This window comes from Aphidius gifuensis, linkage group LG2 (genome assembly GCF_014905175.1).
Source record: "Aphidius gifuensis isolate YNYX2018 linkage group LG2, ASM1490517v1, whole genome shotgun sequence".
Taxonomy (NCBI): Eukaryota; Metazoa; Arthropoda; class Insecta; order Hymenoptera; family Braconidae; genus Aphidius; species Aphidius gifuensis.
The window spans coordinates 4728729-4754904 of record NC_057789.1 but is presented as its reverse complement, the minus strand read 5'-3'; the positions used below and the strand labels follow the sequence as shown (position 1 = coordinate 4754904).

The window sequence follows — 26176 nt, the reverse complement described above, 5'->3', positions numbered from 1 at the left end:
CCTGAAGTCAATGCTGAAAGTGGAGGAGGACTTGTTTGAACGTTAGGGGCTCAGAAAGATCGTAAGTAGACGGGTTATCAGTCGGTACGACATCTTCGTTGAGAACAGACTGAATGTTATTACTTTTAACAATTGCTACATTAAATCAACATTATTTACTTATTCATTTATTCAATATAAATTGCATTATTTTTTATTTTCATTTACTATCAAATTATTCATTTCTTTTTTATTTATTTATTTTTTCTTCTTTTTTAATGTGGGAATAAAGACTTTTTAAAGTGACAAAGTTGGGTCCACGTGTGGCTTGTGACATGTGACTAAAAGACAGATAATGAATTTACATTTGATTCAATAATATTTTTTATTTATTTTTTACTTTTCTTTTTGGCAATTTTTCTGAAAAGTGATGTGTAGTGAAAATATTTATTTACATCAGACTAATTGGATTTGAGACAATAAAAAAAAACCAAATAATAATAAAATTGTGCAAAATAAAAAAAAAAAAACAGTGAGGCAAGTGGGAAAAAATTTTAAAAAAACACCAAATTTAATTATTTAAATAAATTGAAGAAATACATATATAAAAATTCAAAAATTAATAATTTAAAAAAAAAAAAAAAAGTAAATAATAAAATATTGAAAATTTAAAAAATTTAACAAAAAGAAATAAAAAAAAAACGAAGCGTGAGGTGGAAGAAAAAATTTGGCGGTCGGGATGCGGCACACGGGGCCTCTGAGTTCCAGGTAACACGTGGTGGTATCATTCCTCGCTCATTAGGTAATTTAAATTTTTTTTTATATTCATTCAAGCATAAAATTGACTTCAATTAAAATAACTGACATTAATTTACATACACATTGACATAAATTATTTTTTTAAATTGATAAACATTAATTTCATTGATTCTTTATAAATGTATATTATATAATGCGGATCAGCTGTTTTTAGCACGTTGCATCAAATGTATCAAACGTCATATCGTCATGGTTTTTATTTAGTTGAATTATGACATTCCATTATGAATATTTGCCGTTATTGTCAACTATATCGTGACCGTGATCATAACGACAGGTTTTTTATATATTTTTTTTTTAGGGTACATGAAATTCATCTTTCAAACTTATGGATAAGGGGGTGGGTAAAAGGGGGGAACTTGATGGCAAGAGAATTATATTGATACAAAAGTGGGGAGAGAATGTGGTCAGTCGGGAAGATTTCCGTCGAACAAACACACACACATACCTTTGAAACTTTGGTGAGAAAGATCGAAGACTAAAAGCAAGAAAGATTTTTACCCTCTTTGATGAAAAAATTTTTCATTTTTACCACGAAAGAATTGGTGGTGCGCGCGCAATGTTACACACGTTTTAAACATTCTCGCACGCGTGTTATAACTTCCACGTGCTTTTCATTCGTGCCTCCGGTATATGTATTTTTTTTTTTTTTTTTTTTCATATATCTCGTCTTTTACGTCTTACAAGACCTCTTTTTTATTATTTTTTTTCTTACATTGTAGATATACATCGTTCACTCTATATACCCTCAACTTATTTGCTTTTTATTCTCTCTTCATTCATTGCTTACTTATACTTTTCGCTTCTTCTTTTGATCATCATGGTGGTGTTTTTTTTTTTTTTTACCTTTTAAAATTGTTTTTTTAAACTTGCTCATGTGTATACATATGCACTTATTACATATATATATATAAATACGTGGAGGCATGTTGACCTGACTTTAAACTGGTCGTCTTTTTGAATCTCTCGTTCGACATCGTTCAACATCTTTAACTTTGTGGGACTTATCCATTACACTGTATACACAACATCAGTCCAACACGCACATTTTTATTCTCAGTTATAAAATCAATGCCACTGAATTCCAGGGGTCTGTCTTTTCACTCGTCAGTCGACCACCACTGTTGTAAATTTTTACTCTTTTTTTTTTTTTTCAATAATATATTCTATATTGATTTTTTTTTTTTTGCAAACAACTCAAACGTAAAATAAAATAAATATATACATTTTTATTTTATAATGTTTGTTGGGGAAAAAAAATGAATGTTTATGTTTGATTTTAGCATTTTATTTTATACATTTTTATCGACCAATTCCGAGGAAATGTGAATGTAGGACAGTCGTGAGACGTCTGAATTGTTCAAGAGTACCATGATAACGGTCACTCTCCTTCGTCTGGGCCGTCTTGTCTCAGCTTTATATTGCTTCTTTTTTTTTTTTTTTTTTTCCTTACATTTTATTTTTTATTTTTCCACTTTTCTCCTTTTCTTGTTTCCTTACATTTACCAGGGTTTTTTTTTTGTTTCGTTAAATGCATTCTCAATGATTCTCATATGAGAGTCACGTTTAGCCCTCAATTAGCTGGCACTGGGTGTCAATTGCTATACCATGAAATCTCTTCTCATACATCTTTATTACCCTCATTAAGCAGTAAAACAAGTCAAATTAAGTCTCAACTCTTTTAACCCTTAAACTTGCCAATGTACAAATATAAACCAACATAATTTTACACCTTTTTTTTATCATTATTATTACACAAGTGTTATATCATATTTGTTTTGACGGTAAAATTTTTTTAAATTAATTTTTTAACTGTAAAATTCAATAGCATTGTATATATATTTTTTTTATACGCTTTTTATAATATACAATGTTTTATAAAATTGGAAAATAATATTTAAGAAACTCATTAACCAACATTCTCATTTCAATTCACAGTTGAATAACCGAATATATTAATTTACCTAGATTTATACCTACCTTGACGCACTTGAAAAACCAAATCGAAAATTAAAAATGGAAGTCTTAATTAATTCCGAATCATTTATCTAGAAATTTTAATAAAAAAAAAATCATATAAATGCCATAAATCACATCGTCTTTTACGTTTTTATAACGGTTAAAAACACAATTAAACCACCGAGAATCATATGAATAAAAAAAAAAAAAAAACATCAACTGATCAACACGATATTTGGATATTTTTTTTTTTTTCTGATTTGCATCCAATGAGTAGTCATAAAAATATAAAAATTTTTTTAAAAAATTAAAAATTCCTTGTGAATACCGGCTAAAGATGAAAGAAGTTATTGGTACCCCACCCAAAAATATATCCAGTAATAACGGCTTCTTGAACAGGTGTCATATCTTGTATTTCCGTTTTTTTTTTTTTTCATAAAATATTCACTAGGTATACCACACGATTACGTTTGCAATACAAACGCAAATTTACACACAAACATACACACACTTGCACGTGCCAAAGTGGCCACTTGATCCTCAGGTATTCGACCTCACCTTCTGTCTCGCCTGTATCTATTACTACTACTTTTTTTAATAATTTACCGTGTTTGACTAACTGTCAACTTTAACAAACATATTCATCATTTACATGATACATCACATGCATATATTATTAACACATAAATTTTTCAAACAGCCTCAATTTATTTTTTATTATTTTCATTTAGATTTTTTATATTTTTTCAGTTGTAAAATTAATTTTACAAAATAAAAATTATATATATATGTATATCTCAATAAATCATATTTTTTATTTTTTTTTAAAATTCATAAAATCTCAAGTTTTTAAGTAAAAAATAAAACCGGTGTAAATGTATATAAATATTAATATGTAAAATATATATACATTTACTTTTTGCAACAAAATAAATTTTATCTCTAATAAACATATCGCCATTAATCAAAATATATTTACTGATAATAAATAATAATATAAATTTATAATTTTTTTAGAAAAAATCTTAATTTAGACATGACATTGATTATACATTTTAGATGATTTAATAGAGAAAACATAGCTTTAAATATAGTATAGAAATAAAAAAAAGTAAAAAATTAAAATCGCGTGGTTTGCGTGTATACACGCCATCATATCAGCCTCTGGCTTTTGCTTCCGGATATTTGCCTAAACGTAGTCGTGCGACTAACCGTTTCAGGTATCTATTACCTCCAAGGGATAAAATAAAATAAAAACGTTTTTCCATCACAATATTATACCCTCAACTCGTCGAGGTGTGTGTTATATTATTAAAAGTTGTGTGGGTTTTAGTGATAACCATTTTGTTTATTATATTTTATACAAAAAAAATATGAAAACGTTATAATCACTATATTTTACGTATTTAATTCTCATGATTTTGCTATTTTCTTAAAGTTTATATCGTATATATTTCAAGCAATATCTTTGAACATAAAAATACACTGACTATTTTATAGAGGTGTGTTTATATACACAGCTATACTTATAAATTATAAACACCACATATATCATTAATACCCTGTGTTTATATCGCCATAAACATTAGATACATGATGATATTTATATAAACATTATAAACATCTATTTGATTATATCTCTTTCGATTAACAATATTCACTGTATGGTGTATCTAGCTACTCAAATAATAATATATATTTTATTTACTCTATCATTTAATATTATTAATGACAATAATTTTATTTTATTTTTTATCTCTAATATTTTATCAAAGTGGTATTATATTATCAATTATACCAACAATTTATTTGTTTATTTTATTATTTCATTTCGTGGAAATTTTAAATTTACCTTTTATAGAATTATATATTTTATTTGCATTATTATCTGTACGTGTGTTTTTTTTTTTCGCAAATTTAATAGTATAGAAAATTCTAAAAACATATTACTGTATGGTAAACATTTTTTTTTTTTTTTTGTTCTTTAATGCAAAGGCATGAAATTGTAAAAATAATATATTACATAGTCATATGATGATTGAAAGGAAGTTAATAAAAATAGTAAAAGATAAAAGCACGCGAGAGAATATCATGAATGGAAAAGACCTCAACAGGGCCGTGTGCGGCATGTCGTCTGCAAATCGTGTTTGCAACTATAGTTATAACGAGTCACGGTCTACGAATGGCCAGTCGTAATTACGATACATGGACAGCCGTTAAAGGCCAAGCCTTTCCACCTCGATTCACGACCATCAGACAAGTATATAAAATTTAATAAAAACCAAAAAAAAAAAAAAAACAATTTATATACACACACACAAAAGCGTGATATTAAAAAGAAAAATTAACGATATGATAGAGGTAAAAAAAAAAAATACAAAAAGGAAACTCATCCCTTTCGATAATCACACAGATATAATGTCTCGGAATTTTTTTCTATTTTTTTTTTTAACTTCCATAAAAACGCAATATAAAATTAAATATAAACAAAAAATATATATGAAAATTAAATCGTAACGCTGCGTGATTGCTCTTAATTATCCAGTCAGTATTTTTTTTATTTTTATTTATTATTCATTTATGGATTTATTAGTTTATATTTAATTTAATCTTCTTTTTTTTTTAGCATCTCTGTTAGCAGCTTGTTAGATAATTAATGGCTATTGCAACTGACAGTTTTAAGAAATTTTTATTTATTCGCGTCTATTTGCGAGATGGCTTTTTTTGTTTTTTTTTTTTTAAAATATTTGCATCAGGAATATCATTGGTGGTTTATTCAGCACGTAATATTGCGAATTATTTCCGCAATGATATCCAGTACATTGCAGATGCTAGAAATATATTTTATTTATTTTTTTATTACTTTTAAAATTATGTATAAGTTATATAGAAATAATAAGATGGTAGGTCAGGCAAAGACAAATTTTCCTCATTTTATTTATTCCCCCCCATGGTGATTTAAAAAATTCAATAGACTAACTCGACGGGTGTCACATTAAAGCTTGAAATGGTGCCGCTCATTTTACCAGGGAGGAAAAATTATTAACGTGGGATATCTATGGCACACGAAGAAACTGAGAAAAACCCCGTTATCATGTGCACGTTTAAAGCGCATATAGAAGTTGATTCGTATATGTTACTTCTCGTACAAACCAACATACATTATTACATTGCAACGTGTGGCTTCATGCACGTCGCATTCATGTCTTTATCTTTCTTTATCTTTCTTTGATTATTATTATTTTTTTATATTTTCTTCATCTGCCTCACGGTAATCGGGGAAGAAAAATATTCTTGGAATGTATTGTGCCAACTCCAAATGATCAAGGTATCTTTAAAACACATTAGATTATACGGGGCTCACCTGCGATGACACAAACACATTTTATTATTCCATGATCGTGCCCACTTGACCGAGACATGTCAACATCAATACTTTATGAATTTTATAACGTTATATATATACAATTCATTTAATATTTTTTTTATTTTCTATTATTATTATTCATTTATAATACAGTTTTTTTTTTTTAATCAAATTATAATTCAAATTAAATATACCTAATTATAATTGAAATCAAAATTAATTCAAACAAGAATTGAATATCAATTAATTTGTTTTTTATTAATATTTTTTTTTAATTGATATTTGTATTTTTAATTAATTTAGTTTTTATGTATTAATAATTTGTTTTTTTATTTATTTTTTTTTTTCGGTTAAAATGCTTTATCAATAAATTTTTTTTTGAATAAATATGCCAGTTGAATTATTAGTAGTAAGTGCCCGGGGTAGGTCAGACGGATGTTTCACGTAAAGGATGTACTCATACTTGATCTCACGCAACTTTCACGCTTGTTATATATGAAATATATGATAAATATAATATATATATACATATTTCAATTCTTTTGTATTGCCTATTCCCCGAGGGTGTACATGTCGAAGCTTCTCAAATTCCCACGATTCAAAAATATAATACGTCATATTAAATTTACAGAAAAAAATAACAAAAATTAATTTTAATTATTTTTAATAATACAAAAAATAAAAACAATGAAAATAACATATATATAATAATTAATAATGCTCTCATTGTCATTAAATATCAAACAAAAATCATCTTTTTTTTTTTTTATAATAAAAAAAAAATTAATTCCTTATGTAATTTTATTCAAAAAAAAATAAATAAATAAAAATAAAACAAGTATATATAATTTATCTGTTAATTTGATGTTAAATTTAAAATTTAATTATTTAAATTATATTAAAATAAGAGGAAATTATTTGTTTAATTTGATCATTAACAGGCAAGAAATTTCTATATAAAAAAAAATTAACTGGATAACTGTCATTGTCAATATTATTTATGCAATTAAGTATTATTGTTGTGCGAATATCAATTTGATCTCTGACAACTTTGAGACGTATCAAGACTTTATTAGACATGTGTTTTCCCTCGATAATCATCATTAATATTACACATATGTATACACACACATAGACATGCCAAGTAAGCAAAACTTATGAAGCTGCAGACAAGTATATTGGCTCAATGTATTTTAAATTGGTTTGTGTATTGCATATTATCCGCGTTAATTAGTCACATCACACGATGCAATGGTCTCTCCGTGTGTGACATTAATACACTCTGATATATATATACAACACGTTCAAGTATGTATACCATGTACAATAATGTGCGAGAGAAAAGCGATTTATTACACCTGAGGATAAGCAGTCGATTGCCACTCGACACGCTTAATCCATCGCTACTATAAACGCCCCATCAATTTGCATTTACGATAAATCCGGTTTTTATTTATTTAATTTTTTCATTTTTATTTTACTCAATAATATAATTATTATTTTAATCCGTACATATGTTTTAAATTTTATATATTTTTAATACTTTTAGTCACACGAACATAAAGATGAAGTTGATAAAGTAGTAAAATGATAATACGCTTATAATTTTTGACATAATTTATGTCACGTCTTTTGTCTGATTATAAAATTTAAATTGAATATATTATTTTGCATAATTTTTTTCACATACTATATGATGAAGATGATGATGATGATATCTTTGATATTTCATAATTTTAAATGAACAAAAAAATTAAAAATTAAACAAGATGAAATATAATTTTTTTGTTTTATTTATTTATTTATTAGTTTAAAAACTGGTTTATGTACTCTACTTTCTGTTGCATTATTACTCTCTTTCCAAGACTAATATAATGTAAGATTATGATAATTATATGAGCCGACAAATAAACTCATACATCCGGCGGTCCCTTTCATTTGATATCGATGCACTGGATTTGGCTCAGCGAATTTTCATCTTTCCTGTATTAAAATGTATACAACGATATATACACGCGATAAAATCTTTAGTGTAATTGGTTAGCACGTATGAATTTAATATTTTTTTTAACGGACATTCTTGCACAACCAAAATCTGTGTCACACAAATACACATCCACGCAAATATACAATTAAATTTTTATAAATTTTTTTCTTTTTTTTTATTCAACTCAATTTATCATTATTATACATATGTCTGTGCATCAATTTAAGTATTTTTACGATATGTATTTTAAAATATACTTCTATGTTATTATAAGTACATATATTTTTCATTGAATCGAAACCCGGAAGCAGTATTAAACGAACAATGAAATGCAGAGTCATGAGATGAAACGGCAATTAGGATCGTTTGCGTCTTTGTGAGGGGAATAGACACAGAATAAAAAATTTATTTCCTTTTTTTTCTACTCATAAAATGATGATATAAGTTATTCCTTTTATTTTATTTCAAATCTTGTTTATATAAAATAAACTCTTTGAACATATAAATCCATCTCGGTTGGACGATCTACGCGTGCTCTTTACCTCCATCATCATGCAAACGACCGATTCATTTTGTATTTTGTTTTTATATATATAACTGCAGTATCAACAATTTATTCTTCTTCAATTTCTATTTTATTATACGTATTTTATATACTTTGTACAACTTGAATTCCTCGTCCTACTTTAAATGAATTTTTTTAATTTTATTTTATTTTTTTTTCGATGAAAAAATTAACAATTAAAACCCTTGAAAATATCTTGTACCTAGACTTGATGTATATGATAAAAATATGAGCATTGAAAGATAATACAAATGCATTAATTTATTAGTATAGAAATATTATCCAAAAGACCTTCTTAATACATCGAGCGAAACTATAAACGCAAACTTGATGCTCAATTAATTTAACCGCTATATATATAATATATTTATATTATTTTGTAAATGTATATATTGTTGTGTTATAAACTATATATATCTCGCACTGATGGCTTTAAACGTGTATCCGGTTTATCCCTATTTTCGAATCTCATTAAAAGTCTCGTTATTATATACACGTCTAAAATACAAAAAAAAAAAAAAAAAAAAAATTTAATAAAATTTTCATAATTATTTTAGGTAAACGCGTTTCAGCAAGAGGCTGAGACCACCAGGATGCCAGGGGTGTGGAAGTTACTACGTTTAATCATCTACACGGTGAGTAAAAATTATAAAATTAAATTACAACGAAAATATATTTTATTTTGTACTAGTAATGTATCTGTAAAGTATATTTAAAAAAAAGCTTTGAAATATATAGAAAATATGATTTGATTGAAATATTAAATTCTGCGGCTATTTTATATAACGACAATGAAACTCGCCACGGGGTATATGAACATCTTGCAAGCGGTATAATAATAAAAATAATAATAAAATAATATAAATTTATATATGTATAATATTGCCACAATGTCTACTCGAAATACCGTTATATTCTTATCTTTATATATATAAGTTTTCTCTCCCTTTGGTATTTATCTTTTATCTGTCATGATTTCACATGGCAAACCGACAAAGAGACATACATTTAATCCACTCGCCAATGCACACACATTTTGCCATTTTGTCCTGAGGGCTGTTGTTTTTTTAAAAAAAAAAATTTCAACTCTGTCAGTCTTGAAGGACAGTATTTTCATTCCATAAATTCCAGGCGTTTCCCGTGCTTATATGTACCTATATATATAATTTAACGCTGTGTGGTGACAACGACGCAACTCTTATGTTGGCCATAAAAAAAAAAAAAAAAACAAATATTTTTTTTATAAAAGATTTAAAATCCATATCAAATGACAATTTTAAATTTATTTATTTTCAATCGTGTGTACATTCTTTGATCGCCATTTAAAAGATAAATACTTTATGATTTTATTTATGATTTTGTTAGTATGCAAAGTGTTTCGTAAACATAATTATCAAACGTGTGACGAAAAAAAAAAAAAAATAATCAAAAACTGTATAAATTAAACAAGTGTTGGGATTTTAAAAAATTTTTTTATATATTAAGGTGTAATGGCATTTTTATCTCCAAATTGTCTAAATACCTTTGGCAAAAATTCAAAAAAAAAAAGGATAAAAAATTCTCACGGTTTATTTTATTTTTTTTTTATTGAAATTCTTTATAATTTTAAAATTTATTGCGTTGGCGGATGCAATTTATCATTCATAATATATATATTAAAAAAAAGCCACAATGAATTTCATAAGTAAAAACTAAAACATATGAGTAATATGCCGGAAAAAGTCACCGTTGTATAGAATCTAGAAAAAAAAACTAAGAAATGCAAGTTCACATCCACCTACCCGTAATCATTTCTAATGAAACGTTGTCATTTAAAAAAAAAAAAAAAAATGATTGTAGCCCTTCTCCTTCTGTTTATCCCTCAATACCATATACATCTCATTCTTTCACATCACATATCTGTCTGTTATTTTAGTATTATATATATTATATACCAAACAAACTTGTTTTCACTTGTGTGAAAAACGTCGACCGTTAATGCAGCGGTAAAGACGTCTCTCCCGTTACTGAATTGCACACGTTTAAATGTTTTGTATATATAATACGAAGAATAAGACAAATCCAAGTGTGACCCACAGAACAACACCTTTAAAGTAACATCAAAAAATATATTCAATATTTTCTCTATGATTTACAATTTCTCAAAACTAACATTTCCTTTTTTTTTTTTATTTAAAATTTCAATAAATATAAAAATAATTAACAATTGATATAACAGTTATCATATACCAATAATTATAAATTTAATTAATTACATTTTTTTTTTTTGTTAATAATAAATAATAAATAATAATGAAAGAGAAGGTATATGGTGGTGGTGGTGGTGGCACGAGACACGAGAATCGAGACAAGTTGACGCCGGGGCGGGACTCGTACACAACACTCACACCTCACAAGATCAGCATGATCAACGGATATACGTATTATACACTTGCATAGATTATTATCGCAACAGTCTCAACGAGTTTTCATGACTTAAACATGCGTTAATAAACTGGCGCCTATAATTTACAACCAGCAAATGGCTATTTCAATTATAACATTTTTTTTTTTTCTTTATTTTCTTCTAAGTAGTATATAAACGATAAATATGTTGATGTTATAAATAAGACAAACGTTTAAATATAATCATCAATGATTGATATGTTATTTATTATTTATTTTTTTTTTCTATTAAAACAGGTGGTTAGTTTGAGATACGTTGTAAACGGCGGTGACATCTGGCCACTGGAGAGGCCAGAGGGCATGCCTGCAATTCAATCACTGGAGGTGATGTGTGGTAAAGATCACATGGATGTACATTTATCCTTTTCTCAACCATTTGAAGGTATTGTTTCATCAAAAGGACAACATGCTGATCCAAGATGTGTTTATGTACCACCATCAACTGGTCAAACATTTTTTACATTCCGAATAGCTTATGCAAGGTTGATAAAAAATTTATTTGATAATTAATCATTGTATAAATTTATTTATAATTTATTTATTATTATTTTTAGATGTGGTACTAAACCAGATATGCATGGTCAATTTTATGAAAATACAGTTGTTGTACAATATGACAAAGATTTACTTGAAGTATGGGATGAAGCTAAAAGATTAAGATGTGAATGGTTCAATGATTATGAAAAAACAGCATCAAAACCACCAATGGTCATTGCTGATCTTGATGTCATTCAACTTGACTTTCGTGGTGAGTATTCAAATATATTTTTCTTCTATTTTTTAAATGAGATATTATTACTTTTTTTTGTTATCTCATCATCATTTTATATAATGGTTTGAAGTTGGTTGTATATTTATTGTACCATAATGTAATGATAATGATGATGATTGTGTGAAACAAGATTGCAATTAATTTTACTAGTGTGTCATGACAATTTGATGATGCACTTCTGTTGTGCATTACGTATGCTTCAGCTTGTATATATATTTGTTGTATGCATGAATGATTCGCTGGTCTGTTTATGGATGAAAGGTAAAACGATGTTGAATAAGAGAAATAAATATGTTGTGAAAATGGGCGGTGGGTGATGTAAATAACAGGTGAATAAAGATAAAAATAAAAAAAAGTGACCATGATGAAGAAGAGAAACATCAAGAGCTTATTGTATATACTGGTGGGGTAAAGAAAAAAGAGAACTTGAATACGCGTGCTGTTGTGGTTGTATTTCAAAGTTGCAAAGACTTGACCGCAGTTACGTCCCATGGTCTTTTATTCTTTACCATCACCTTCAACTTTCCACTTATCATTCAACTCATGATGTACATCTCAATATTCAAATGTAATTTTACTTTTTACAGCAGCGAGATTTTTATTAAAAAAAAAAAAAAAAAGAAACAAAAAAATTAGAAAAAAGATTTAACTTTTTTAATTTTTTTTTCATCTCATTTATTCAGTTATTTTAATGGCTTTTTCTTCTTCTTCTTCTTTTATTTCTCTATACTTATGTCATCTTTTGCAGGTGATAATGTTGACTGCTGGATGGAAATTCAGCATGGTAAAGGGCCTTGGGCACCACCCGTATCCGGTATTGTACCACTTGGCTCAACGCTTACATTGGTCGTTGCCATAAACGACTACAGAGGTAATTGTTTTTTTAAATTATTATTTTTCACAAGTACCAATTTATTATTTATTTATATATTATATTTTTGTTATACTTTATTTAATTTTATTATTGTTATTCAAAGGTGAATTTGACATGCGTGTTAAATCATGCGTTGCATCAGATGGTGGTGGACATACAATACAATTAAGTGATGAACTTGGTTGCGTGCTGAGACCAAAGATGATCAGTCGATTTTTAAAAGCACGTGGTTCTGATGATCGTGCGACAGTCATCACTTATGCTTTCTTTCATGCATTTAAATTTCCTGATGCACTTAGTGTACATATTAAATGCAAGGTGCGTGACAAATATTTATTTAAATAATATAAAAAAAAAATTATTTAAATTACAAAAAAATACAGTAGTTTTCAATAGTCATTGTATGATAATTTTTTGATCATTGTCATTGTCAAGTTTATTAGTTTATGCAAAACAAAAAATTCCATCTTATATAAAGATGCAAAAAAAAAAAAAAAAAAAAAAGTTTTTATATTCTTTTGTATTTTTTATTTGTAATTTTAAATGAAATAAAAAAAAGTATATATTAATATTTAAATGAAAATTTAAATAATATTATATTTTTTTTATGCAGGTTGAAATATGTAGACACGGTTGCCTGGATCACTGTCAACAAAATTCAGCACCTGGTCATTATATACAAGACCGCAATGATCATCCTGGAAGACCACTTTATCCACAAACAACTCAAACCACAACAGTACATGAAGATGACACATCACTGTACGATGATATTATACAAAATGGTGATGAGATGGCCTCAATTGGTGGACAATTTTTACGTGTTGAAAAATCATCACCAAAAGCACAAGCACAAACAAGTAATAATCATAATCCAGCTCCAATTATTGAAATACCTGATGAAGCAAGACCAGATGAACCAGAAATAACACATCCATTTTTGGTAATTATTTTTCTATTATTTTGTTTTTAATAATAGAACAAGTATATTAATATGTATTTTTTTTTTTTAATAATTATAGCAAGATCCACCAAGAGTAACACGTTACGAGGGTGAAGAACAATTTCCTCATGGACCAAGAAATTTAGAGGAAGATGATGTGACAGTAAGCACAGTATCATCAAATGGTAGTCGACGTAGACGACGATCAGTTAAAATATCTGATCGTAAAGCAAGATCAGCTGATGTTGGTGTTAGTGGTATTTATGAAGTTATATCTGAAGCTGATCTTGCATTTAGTCCTGATACACATGCTGAAGCTGTAACTGTATTTCAAGGACGTATTAGAGAAGAAGTTGTTTATGGTATATGTTTACCAATGCCAGGTTTTAGTGCACTTTTTATTATTGTTGCATTATCAGCAGTACTATCGGCATTAGTTGCTGGTGCAATGCTTCACAGACTACAGGTACGACGTGAACAAGCAGGAAATCAAAAGAATCAAGCTGTTGTTGCTAATGGCTGGCTACCATACGGATTATTACGTGTCAGATGCACTCCTCGTGCACAACAGCATGAACAGAGAATTCAAAAACAAGAAGTCACCGGAAATCCGGTTGAGTGAGGTCAAATTATAAAGAAAAAAAAAAAAAAATACATAATCAAAAATAGAAAAAAAAAAGAAAGAAATATTAATTTTTTTTTTTTTAAACAAATCAACTTAGTACGTGTCTTGAGGATGTTCTTTCTTTTTTTTTTTTTTTTCATTTTCTCATTTTCTTTTACAATGAAATATCTTGGAAGCATCATCATCATCATCATCATCATCCTCGAGACTGTGAGACGAGAGGAGTGCCTGCTTTGTCGATATATAAAAAAAAATAAATAAATAAGCAAACCAATGCCGTCGAGAGCGACAATGTGCAATAATACTGTACAAAGTATCCTAAGCGCGTTAAAATGAAAAGAAAAAAAAAAAAAAGAAAAAGAAGATCGAGTCTAGAAATTATTATTTCTCAATAGAAAATAATTCTCATATTAATTATTAAGTTATACTTATTAATTTTTCTATTATAATAGGATGAGCGTTTTATTTGATGGTTTTTTTTATTCTACTTAAAACAATTTTGAGTTTTTAGTCAGTATTCCGACTCTGATGGATCGATCATATTCAGCAACAAGTTATTCATCGATCTGTAGTCCGCATAACAAAGGCAATCCGTATAAATGATATAAATGGTTTTTTGTAAGATTGGTTCTATTTATATTCTATTATTAATTTATATTGATAATTATTTGTCTATTAATTAATATTATTCATCAATAACTCTACATTAAATTTATATTATTAAATATTTTTAAGCTACACTTGTTGTCAACTCGGTGCTTTTTTAATTTTATTTTTATTTCATTCTTATATATTTTTTTTTTTCTCATTTTTTATCCTTTATTTTGTTTATGTTATATATTTTTAAATGACTCACTAAGTATTTAGTTTTTAAAAATTATCTAATGCTCAATTTTGTTGTTTTATTTTTATTTTTTTTCATCTTTTCATCACCTCTACATTTAAACATAAATATAATTAGATGTTAAGTATAAAATTAAATACATATTTGTTAATAATAAATGCAAAAAAATACCTTTATCAAAAATCACTTTATTTATATTTAAAAAAACGAAAAAAAAAAAAAAAGTACATGAATATAAAAAATGAAAATAAATACAATGTATGAAAAAAAAAAATATATATATCTTAAGATAAATAATTAATTGTACATAGTTGGCGTATACATCAAAAGTAGCTGAAGATTATTTTAAAAATAATAACAGTGTTTCATCAGAATATTTCATAAATGGTAAATCGTTAAATGTAATAACTGACTATGAATTAATTAATGAATTTGAGCAAATATTTATTATTATTACCACATCGAGTATGATCAGATTAATATACAAAATATATTAACGTATATCTTGTCAAATATTTTATCAAAAAAAAAAAAAAAATTAACTTTGCATATATTTAAAAATAATTTAGCATTTTTCGTCTCTCACAATTTGTTTTTTCGTTTTTTTTTTATTTTACTTTTCAACATACGAATAACGGTATATTTTGCCGACAGGCTTTAAACGATTTATCTGTTCATCCCGCAATTTGTATGTTAATAACACAAATTAGGTGTAGTTGTGTGTTGTATATATATATGAAGGTTAAAATTTAACTGATACCAAGAGATCATATGAAAAAAAAAAATTTTCATAAAGTGCGTGTACAAGTGAATTGTGAGAAATTATTCGGTCTTATAAACGAAAAGTGTATAGGGGCACGTGGTTATTTTATTATTTTTTTATTTTTTATTGATCGGATTCTTTATGGGCGGTCCCTTTTGGTGTACACATTCATTGTAGTACACCGCACCCTGATGGAACAGGATAATTGACGTTATGGTGAAAGTGGCACACACAGCTTTTTCGGCAGACAAAACGATTTAAAGGTGAGATGTTATCCCCAGGTGATTCAAGGCGGTCCTACCACGAATTTTATTACATTTTTTTTTTTTTTTTCATCTCTTTCAACCCTTCTAGCTATTTTTCACCACGAACACAAAAAAAAAAACACCAACAACCTGTATGAATTTTTTTTTTTCTTTTTTTTTCCACCACAGTTTGAAACAATCACCTTAAATAAATTTGTTTTTTTTTTTTCTTTTAATTATTGTTATTCTCAATACGATTATACCATTTAATTACAATAATAACTTGTACATGTTTTTTTTTTTTTTTTCCTTTTTTGTTTTAAATGTGTATTTATATATATATATAATTAGTTTTATTTACCAGGCACTTGTGTATCCACCCGTTTTTTTTATAAATTTATATTTTTAAAAATTACAGATACACAGAGGCTAAGATTGGAGAAAAATAATCTCCAAAAATGAATTATTTATTTATTTATTTTCTACATACATCTATCAGTTTTTAACTGTCCTTGACAGTCTAAATAATTTAAATATAGTTATTATTATATTTATAATAGACACCATATTAAATAACCCTGCGTATTAAATAAAATATGAAAATTTTGACTAATCAGTCGACGAATCGTATACGATTATAATCGTGTGCATTTTAGCTTAATATACAAATTGATTGCGTCTACATGACAAGGTCAACATACACATATTTATTATTATTAATTTTTTTGTTTTATTATTAATATTATAATGTTATTATTGTTATTAATATAATTTGTTTTATTTTTCAATTCTAGAAAGCACGAATCCATACAATTGCATTGACTCACTGACCCTCTCACAATTCTAAGGTCAGTGAATTCTTCTTCGGGGTCATGTGGCGGTGCATTTAGCAATTTCAATGATATGTGAATGCAGGTTGCTGTCTTTTATATATTTATTTGTAAATACTGCTATGTTTTTTTTTTTCCTTTTTCTAAATACCTTTTTTATTACTTTTTCATTTTATTGTAATGGTTTTTTTTTTTTTTTTATTTTTTATCCATCCTGAAAAAGTATCACATATACTTGTAGGAATATGTGTATTTATATCAGCATATGTATATGGAATCGTGCTTTTGTCACGGTACTTGATAGCCTCTAGTGCGCCACGTACATCACGACATTCACGAGCCAAGCACGGTCTGCGACAAAAGAGGTAGAACGAAAGTTCCCAGCGACACAAAATTATTATGTCCCATGGAAATGTCATACATATATGTGACACAACTTTTTTCTTTTTTTTTTTTTTATTTCATTTTATTTATTTACTATAAATATATGCATATTGAAAAAAAAAAAAATTGTCATAATATGACATCGCTAAAACATTTGTTCCTTTTATGACGATGATGATGATGGTGATGATGATTATTGTTATAAATATTTTAGTGATTGTACCATGACATTACCATGAGACTTAGATAAATGTGACGTCAATTCGGTAACAAATAAATTATTTGATATAATATTTTGATGATGAATTAACTAAGAATAAAAACATGTTTTTGGCTGCATTTGTTTTTTGTTAACACTGTATGCAGCAGCAACGATGCATTTTTTTTTTGCAAATGGACGTAAACGAATCCATAAATATGCTGATAATATACATGATGCTAATAATATTCCAAGTAAAATAATTAATGTTATAACAAATCCAGGTGTTGTCATACATATCATTGTTGATCCTGGTGCATTATCACGTACTGGAAAAATCATTGTTTCATCTGATGCTGTTGTATTGTCAGATGATTCATCAATTGCAAATGTTAAATCACCAGTTGATACAACTCTTATTATACGATTAACACCAATGTTTTTAGGTGATGTTTGTTTTTTACTTTTATCACTTATTTCTCGAGATTTTCTTCTTCTTTCATCACGTGGTCTACCAGCAGCTGCTTGGAGGTATGCCTCAAGTGGTAATGGTGGTGGAATACCATAGCCGACATCTGGATGATGATTTTCAAGTAAACCTGGTGCTGAATCTAGTGATCCAGGTTCTGAGCATTGATCAGGACAATGATATCTACATATTTGTATTGTACATTGAAAATGCACTTCCATTGAATCTGGAAATTTAAATGCTTGAAAATGTGCATATGATAATACTGATGCACTTGCACCGAAATTTTTAATTTTAGTAAATCGAGACATTAATTTTGGTCTTGTTATACATCCTTTTTGATCAACTAATTGTATTGGTGCACGTTTACCATCATGTGCCATACAATTTCTAACTAACATATCAAATTTCGAATCATCATCTTTTATTGCCAAAACCATTGTCATTGTTTGACCAATTTTAACTAAACCAGATACTTCAGATGCCCATGGTCCTTTACCAACTTGTATTTGCATCCAACAACCAACATTATCACCAGCAAAATCAGCTCTTACAACATCCAACATATCAACTGGAAATGGTCTAAATGTTACTGATTTTTCATATAAATCATGCCATGTACAACGTAATTTTCTTGCTTGATCCCAAACTTCTTGTACTTGTGGATCATATTGTACAACAATTATATTTTCAAAATATGTACCAGAACCAGATTCAATACCATAACCATATAAACCATTTTCTGTATTACCAACAGTACCACATGTATGTATACCAATTTCAAAATTAACTGATGATCTTCCTAGCCCAGCTGGTAAATGTACACAATTTAAATTACTATAGTGTCCTTTACTAAATACAATACCATAAAATGGTTTATCAAAACCTAAAAATACTTTCATTAAATTTTTTTCACATTTAACATCAAGTGATACTATTTTTGGCATATCAGGTGTTGTTGCTGGCCAAGGCTCACCACCAGAACCACTTGCTGTATTGTACATTTTATCCATAGCTTCAGTTTGTTGCTGTTGCTGTTGTTGTTGTTGTTGTTGTTGTTGTTGCTGCTGTTGCTGTTGTTGTTTACCAGGAAGTGGTGGTGGTGGTCCATGATAAGCTACTGATTGATGTTGTGATAAGCCAATATTACCTCGTGATGGTGGTAATGACAATGGATGACCACGTAAACCAACATTTTTATATTGATTTGATGATGATGATGATGTACCAGTATTTTCTTTATCATTTAATGATTCTAAAGCCAATTGATCAACTGTATTTGAATCAGTATCTTGTCGATTCATTCCCGTATTATCATTTCGATTTTCTTCACCGGATATTGCCTCGACAACTTCAACTTCTTCAGCTCTTGTCACCTGGAAACAAAAAAATAAAATAATGATAAATGTTTAAATAGAAAATTAAGTAAAATGTAATAAATTGCTTGTAATTTTTAAGAGCAATTAAATGTTGATGGCCCTAGATGCTTTTAAGGTCACATGGAATTCTCGCATCAGCATTACCCAGACGAGGAATAAACCTGTCTCCCGGTATTCCATGAAGACGAGGAACCTGATGATATATGGCAAAAGAAGTCGAATCAAGGTTGACGGGATGTGAGGAAAATAAAAATATAAAATAAAGAAAAAAAAAATAAAAGAAAAATGAGTAGAACGAAGATGAAAAAAAAAAAAGCGGCGTTGTATATGAAAGGGGGGTTATAGCCCCCTCTGGAATAAGATCACAAGTTGTCTTCTGAATGCGGATTACGTCACAGGTGACCCTCGGGCATAACGGACTAAACTGTGTGTGTCTATGTGTTTTTTTTTTAATTTTTTTTCTTCACCATGACTTTGCCCTGCGGGTCAATCGGTCAACTTCCAATGACTCGTGACTAAACACACACTGCTATCTCAATTCAAATGACTATACACTCCAATAAACTAACAAACATGTATTTTGTTGAATTTATTTATTTAAAATCATTTTGATTAATATAATTTAATCTATTTGCGTGTTTAAAATTTTTTGCAAATCTTTTTTGTCACTACGGGGGTGAAGTAAAAGGCGTTGGCCAACTGTGAAGACACGTGGTACGACCTCGTAAAAATAACTGATTTCTTAATGATGGGAAACGGGTACAACATGACACCGGAATTTTTAAGTGGCTATCGAACGGTTTACCTCTAAAGACATTTTTCTAAAACTTGGTATTAGTATCATCATCATTATTCATCTTTTTTTTTTTTTTTTGTTTTTTTTTCTAAGCATTCTAACATTAATTTGAAACTTGAAATTGATTCTTATCGCAAATGTCCTAGAAACCATATAAATCTTGTATGTTTATAATTATTTTAAAACAATTGTGTTTATGGTTTATGGTTTATATATTTATCAAAAAAAAAAAATATATATAAAACAAAGAGAAAGATAACAATAAAAAACGGGAGTTATTTTACTATAAAATTGATGTGTATGGTGTCGACAAGTAGTAGTGTGACGACCTCTCTTACAAGAGTACATATACGAGAAAAGGTCGAGGTCGAACGGAAGGTGAGGGGTTCAGCTCACCTTAAAAAGAAAAATAAAAAAAAAAAATTTAAATACCACCGTATTATATTCTTGATTTTAAATGATAAAAGAGAGAATCTTTAGATTTTTTTTTTTATCCCCTTTCTTTATTATTTTATTATTTTCTTTTTGCAAAAAAAAAAGAAAAAAAAATTCTTCACGTTCGTGCGCGGGTTGCCAAAAGGAGAAGGGAGCAGGGTGGTAGACAGGAAATGGCCCGTGGGATCCCTGGAAGACGTTAGTATCTCTTTTTTTTTTTTTTTTATTTCTTTCTCCCTGCCCCTGCTCACTCGTGGAACTTGAGTCTTATTGCAATCCATTTCTCCATATGAAGTGCAACAAGCAGTAGGCAGAAATATAATCTCAGGGACTTAACTTGGCAGTTGATATTTGTGATGAAAAAAGAAATGGAGAGGTGGGAGAGACAAGCACCTATTTCAAGGTACAACTAACCGGTGCATTGGCAATTCTTCTTGTCGTTATTGTATATGTTTGTTGATTTCATGTGGCTGTGTCGCCCTTAGCTCTGGGTCAACTTGGCACCGGGGTATAACGGCATTGGGCTCGTCTTTGCCGCTTGCAATATCTGGGTTACAATGCTGTAATTACGTCTGGTCATGTGCAGCCCCTTTCCCCTTAACACACAACTCTCATCGATATACATCTCCATTTTTTTTTTTTCCTTTTTTTCATTATTACCATTTTATCATCATTATATTTTTAATTCTAAAGAACCTTTTTTAGCATACGGATATCCGGTATCATTAATTCATTTTCATATAAATATAATGTTAAATTTTATTTTTAATTTATCTTGATAAACTTACCCCTCCGAGTAGGAGACATACTAGAATCACACTATTTAACCGCATTCCGTGTTGACATCCACGGTGACCAAAAAGTCGAAAAAAATATTCTTCCAATTAAACTGTAAAGAAAAAAAAAAATAATAATGTATTATAAAAATAAATATAAACTTAAATACATTGGTTTATAAGTACAATGTTTATAATAATAATAATAATAAAAGTTAGTGTGTTAAAAAAAAAAAAACAATTATTGGTTAAGTGGATTTTTTTTTATGTTTTTTTTCGTTTGGTTTATTATAAGTTGTTGAAACAATTGTAATCACGTGGGAATGTTTATAACATGATTTTCAGTTAAGCGCCAAGTAAAAAGGCGTTGCCGGGTCGATTGATTTTGATTGGGCACTTTTGAATGTATATTGTAAAATTGGCCACAAGTCGCGATATTCAAGACTGTATATAATTATGTTCCTTCTGGGGTTTGTATTTGCTGCTGCTGCCGCTTTAAAGTACACTATTGCTGAAATTGCCGCCACATCTTTTTAAAACCATACACTTGTGTTTATATATATATGTATATAGTTGGACCGCAATATAATACTGCGGTATAAACGTGGTATTCGAAATAATGGGGCGTACGTAAAAGCACTCTTTGGATGTTATTTTGTACTGTGCACGTTGTCGTCGTCGCCTTCATTTCTTATATGATGATGCACCCAAAAAGATCGTTAGCGAATTGTTGTTTACGATAATCGTTTTACAACTCAGTGCACCCAAAAATCAACTATCTTTATATTTTATATATAACATTCTCTCTTTATTTTCATTTGCTTAATTCTCAGGGTAAAGTAAACTGAAAGGCCCATATAACCAATGAAGAAAACAAGCTAAAAAAAAAACACATTTCAGGTCAATTTTTTTATTCTTTTATATGATCATTAACGGTTGTTAAAAAAAATCCCAGAGAAGCAGTAAAAAAATCATCTTAAAATTGAAGAATGGCGAAAAAAAAAAATTAATAATGCATCATTTAATCAGTGAGCTTGATGAAGTTAAATGGATTAAATAAATATAAAAAAAAATGTGTAAATAAATTTTATTCTTAAGCAGAATAATGTGTAATGCTTATAATTGTAAACAGAAAAATAACAGGGTTGTGTATGGAATATATTTAAACTTGATAATACCATAAATGTCTTGAAAACATAAAACTCTTCTTCGGGGTACTCGTCAACGATTAGCAGAGATACGACAAAATATGTAGACTTGTTTGATCAGTGTTTATCACGCTTCACAAACTGGAATCGATATAGTATTTTAAAATAGAGGAAAAAAAAAAAAAACGTTATTATTCGAGTGGGGAGAAAGCTTTTGAAGGGGCGCGGCTGACCCCTATTTTTTTTTTTTTTTTTGATGATTTTCGTTTCTATACGCAAACTGCCCTGTCCCAAATTCCGCATTGCCGTTATTTTTCGTCACGAGGTATTGAAAATAAAAAAAAAAAAAAATAACATATCGAAAAGATATAAAAGTGGAAAAAAAAATTATTATTATTTGATTTTTTTTCATCAAGTATATTGTAATTATTATTATAACTTTTTTTTTTAACAGTCATGCAACTTGTTTACTTGTACAAAAAAATAGCTAAATTATCTTACTATTATTATTGTTTTTTTTTTTCTATTATTTTTCAAATTTATTTTAGACATTAAATGTGTACGTTTAAAATACGACAATGAAAAATAGAAGAAAGTAGGACTTGCGATTATAAATACTTTTGCATAAACATACATATGTCTATGAAAATAAAATAAAATAAAAATAAAAAGCTAAACATGAAATAGCTAATATGATAAATACGATATGTGCCTTGCGGGTAAAACACGTGCACAATATGCGGCCTACAAAGTAACAAACTTTACTCTCGTCGAACCTACTTTTAGATAATTTATTTTCACGCGATTCGCCTAGCGTATAGCCAAAAAATAAAAATAAATTTATAAAATAATTATTGATAAATATAACACCAAGTTAAAATAAATAAAAATAAATTTAAAAAAATAGAATTTAAAAGAGCGATAAATTACTTTATTGGGATAACAGAAGTTGTCAAGTCGGGTTTAGTTTACGGGACCTCGACGCAGACACACTTGAGGATACGAAAGAGTACCATAAGTGAGTCGGTGAAGAGCTAAAAGAAGACGAACTCACGAATGGTGCGAACCTGTCCTGGAAGCAACGGGTCATCGGATTGATCAAGCATGACTGGAGGGCAGTGCCAGATAAGCATAACATACTCATCTCACACACAAATATAAATTCCTTAACATTGAATTTCATTTTAGGAATATACAACTTTTTATATTTTTTTTATTTCTCTTTCCTTATAGTTTTTTTTTTTTGTCGCACAAAACTATGGCTATAAAATTCATTTATTTATTTATGATTTTTATTCGATTAATTTTAATAAATTCTCATTTATTTATTTGTGTTTTTTTTTTTTACAAATGATGCGCGTATACTGAATTGGGTATTGATGCCAGTGATTATTCCTTTTTGTTATTTATGAATTTTTTGTTTTTACTTGGTCTGACATTTACCGGTCATCATATAGACTGGGTATACATGCATAATACAGAAAAATGAGCACGCGGGAATGGAATTGGGTAACTGCCAAATACAAATAACGGTTTTTATTGGTCGATGGTCATGTTTGTCCCTGGGGGGGAAGCTGAATTTTTAAAGATATAATATATACTCTTTTTATTTGCTTCCAAATATTCTCGTGGACATGAAGAGTAAAAAAATAAAATGAAAAAAAAAAAAAGATAAATATATTCCTTAGCAATAATGATCCCTTTTTTATTTAAATCGAGGTTAATGAAAATCAGAGAGGAGAAAAAATTAAAGCTTGATTTACAAAATGAAATGGAAAAAAAAATGAAAAAACAAGTGAGTTGTATATTTTGAATGATGTTGATGAAACGGAAGAAGGATTTTTGAGTTATGGAAGGAAGTATGTGTGGACGTGAGAGATGAGGCGATAACGAGCCTTCCAACGACTCAAAGAGAATATAACTTAATCGTTGGTACGTGGCTAATTAAACTTGACTGTATGTATATAACATGTGTGGAACATTAAATCATCAGAAATGCAGAAGCTTCGTATGAATTTAATAATAATGCATAAACATACACTTGTATATATAACTATGACGATAATGATTACTTGCATATATATAGGGATGAGCTTTTAACGATCCAATCGAGCGTGTAGTACGTGTGCTAATAGACCGGACACGTGCGTAATTATTATTCATCATTTACTCTCTTTTTGCAATTATCCTTTTTACTCGCAGTATATATTAAACAAATAAACAACATTTTATTTTATTTCGTTTTTTTATTTCTATATAAATAAATTAATATCTAAATAATTTATCATTAAAAAAAAATATATATGCGACACTTGATGTATTAAAATACTTAAATTATATATAAAAAAAAATTTTTAAATACCTTTTTGAAAAAAAAGATCAGAAACTCGTGTAGAACTTGGCAAATCACTTCACTAAAAAAAATATTCACGTGCACACTATTGTTCCACACAATTTTATTTAAACAATTAATAAAATTTAAATATAAAAAAAAATTATTAATTCATTAAAATATATTAATAAACTAAACACGTTTAAAAAATAAATTAATTTGTTGATAAATGTTGATGTAAATACAACTAATCCAAAGACAGTAGTGTGAAGACTGAATTGTATTTAGATTTAGCGATGAATTTTGATGATAATATATATTGTTGATGATGTTGATGATGATAATGATGATGATGCGTGCACACGGTAACTCGTCGAGTTGGAATGAAATACACCTGTCCGATATACAGTGTATACTATAACGTCGTGGTGTCCCGCCCCCTGACCCAGACACGATGGTACAGTTATATAGGTCTTCCCTCGTGTTACCGGCAAATACACACAATATCCTTCATGAACAACTTTAGTACGAGTGTATACATCCCCCACGTGTATATATACTTAAAGATATCCACCATCCAGTCAACTCATTATTATTTTTGATACTCTCCCCTCTTTGAAATATCTTCTCATTTCACTTGAGAGTGGTACCACCAATATTTTTTCATATATTTATCTCAACATGTATGTTCATTCATTTATAGGTATTTTATTTTACTATTGTACTTGTCCACCACCACTATCATCATCATCAGCATCATCACATTTATTTTTCTCCTCTTCAATTGCCAGATTCAGATACAATTCTCATTTTTCTTGGCCTTTCCCGTTTGGCACGATTGTCCCATTCTTAAATGCCACCATCCTAATCGTTAATCCTCTTTCCGAACTTGACACAAATTCAGATGGTCACATGTAGTGGGGAACAAGTGGCCAACCAATATACCATATTTATTCAATGGGAATTTTTTTATTATTTTTTTTATTTTTTATTTTTATCAACCATCATGTTTCAATGGATCAATGTAATTATTATTTTTATTTTTTTTTATTTTTTAATCTCATCATCTTGTAATTTAAAGAAAATAAATATTTAAATTTTTATCTGATAATAATTTTTGGGTTTATATATATAAACCCAAATTTTATATATACAAAAAAGTTTTCTGTACATATATGTTTTTTTATTATTTTCGTAAAATCAAGTTTTGTGATTTATTTATTTACTTGATTATTAAAATT

The 26176-nt window shown here is 28.2% G+C and overlaps 2 protein-coding genes across 5 annotated transcripts; one reads left to right on the top strand and one right to left on the bottom strand.

Moving 5' to 3' along the window:
* The first annotated feature begins 615 nt into the window (after positions 1-615).
* LOC122848543 lies at positions 616-14924 on the top strand. The gene is made up of 8 exons (XM_044146685.1): positions 616-781; positions 9234-9311; positions 11359-11603; positions 11676-11869; positions 12642-12764; positions 12871-13085; positions 13381-13710; positions 13790-14924. Exons 2-8 carry the CDS (start codon positions 9270-9272, stop codon positions 14330-14332), a joined length of 1692 nt encoding a protein of 563 aa, XP_044002620.1. The 5' UTR covers positions 616-781; positions 9234-9269; the 3' UTR covers positions 14333-14924.
* Positions 14925-16504: 1580 nt separating this feature from the next.
* LOC122848541 lies at positions 16505-25466 on the bottom strand. Of its 4 annotated transcripts, none has more exons than XM_044146681.1 (3): positions 24966-25466; positions 21468-21568; positions 16505-19445 (listed from the first exon to the last, which is right to left on the bottom strand). In XM_044146681.1, the coding sequence occupies exons 2-3, from the start codon at positions 21510-21512 to the stop codon at positions 17712-17714; spliced, it is 1779 nt and encodes a 592-aa protein (XP_044002616.1). In that variant the 5' UTR covers positions 21513-21568; positions 24966-25466; the 3' UTR covers positions 16505-17711. The 4 variants fall into 4 exon arrangements, with proteins under 4 accessions (XP_044002616.1, XP_044002617.1, XP_044002619.1 ...); XM_044146682.1 differs by lacking the exon at positions 24966-25466 and adding an exon at positions 23534-23631; XM_044146684.1 differs by lacking the exon at positions 24966-25466 and adding an exon at positions 22634-22652.
* Between the last annotated feature and the right edge of the window lie 710 nt (positions 25467-26176).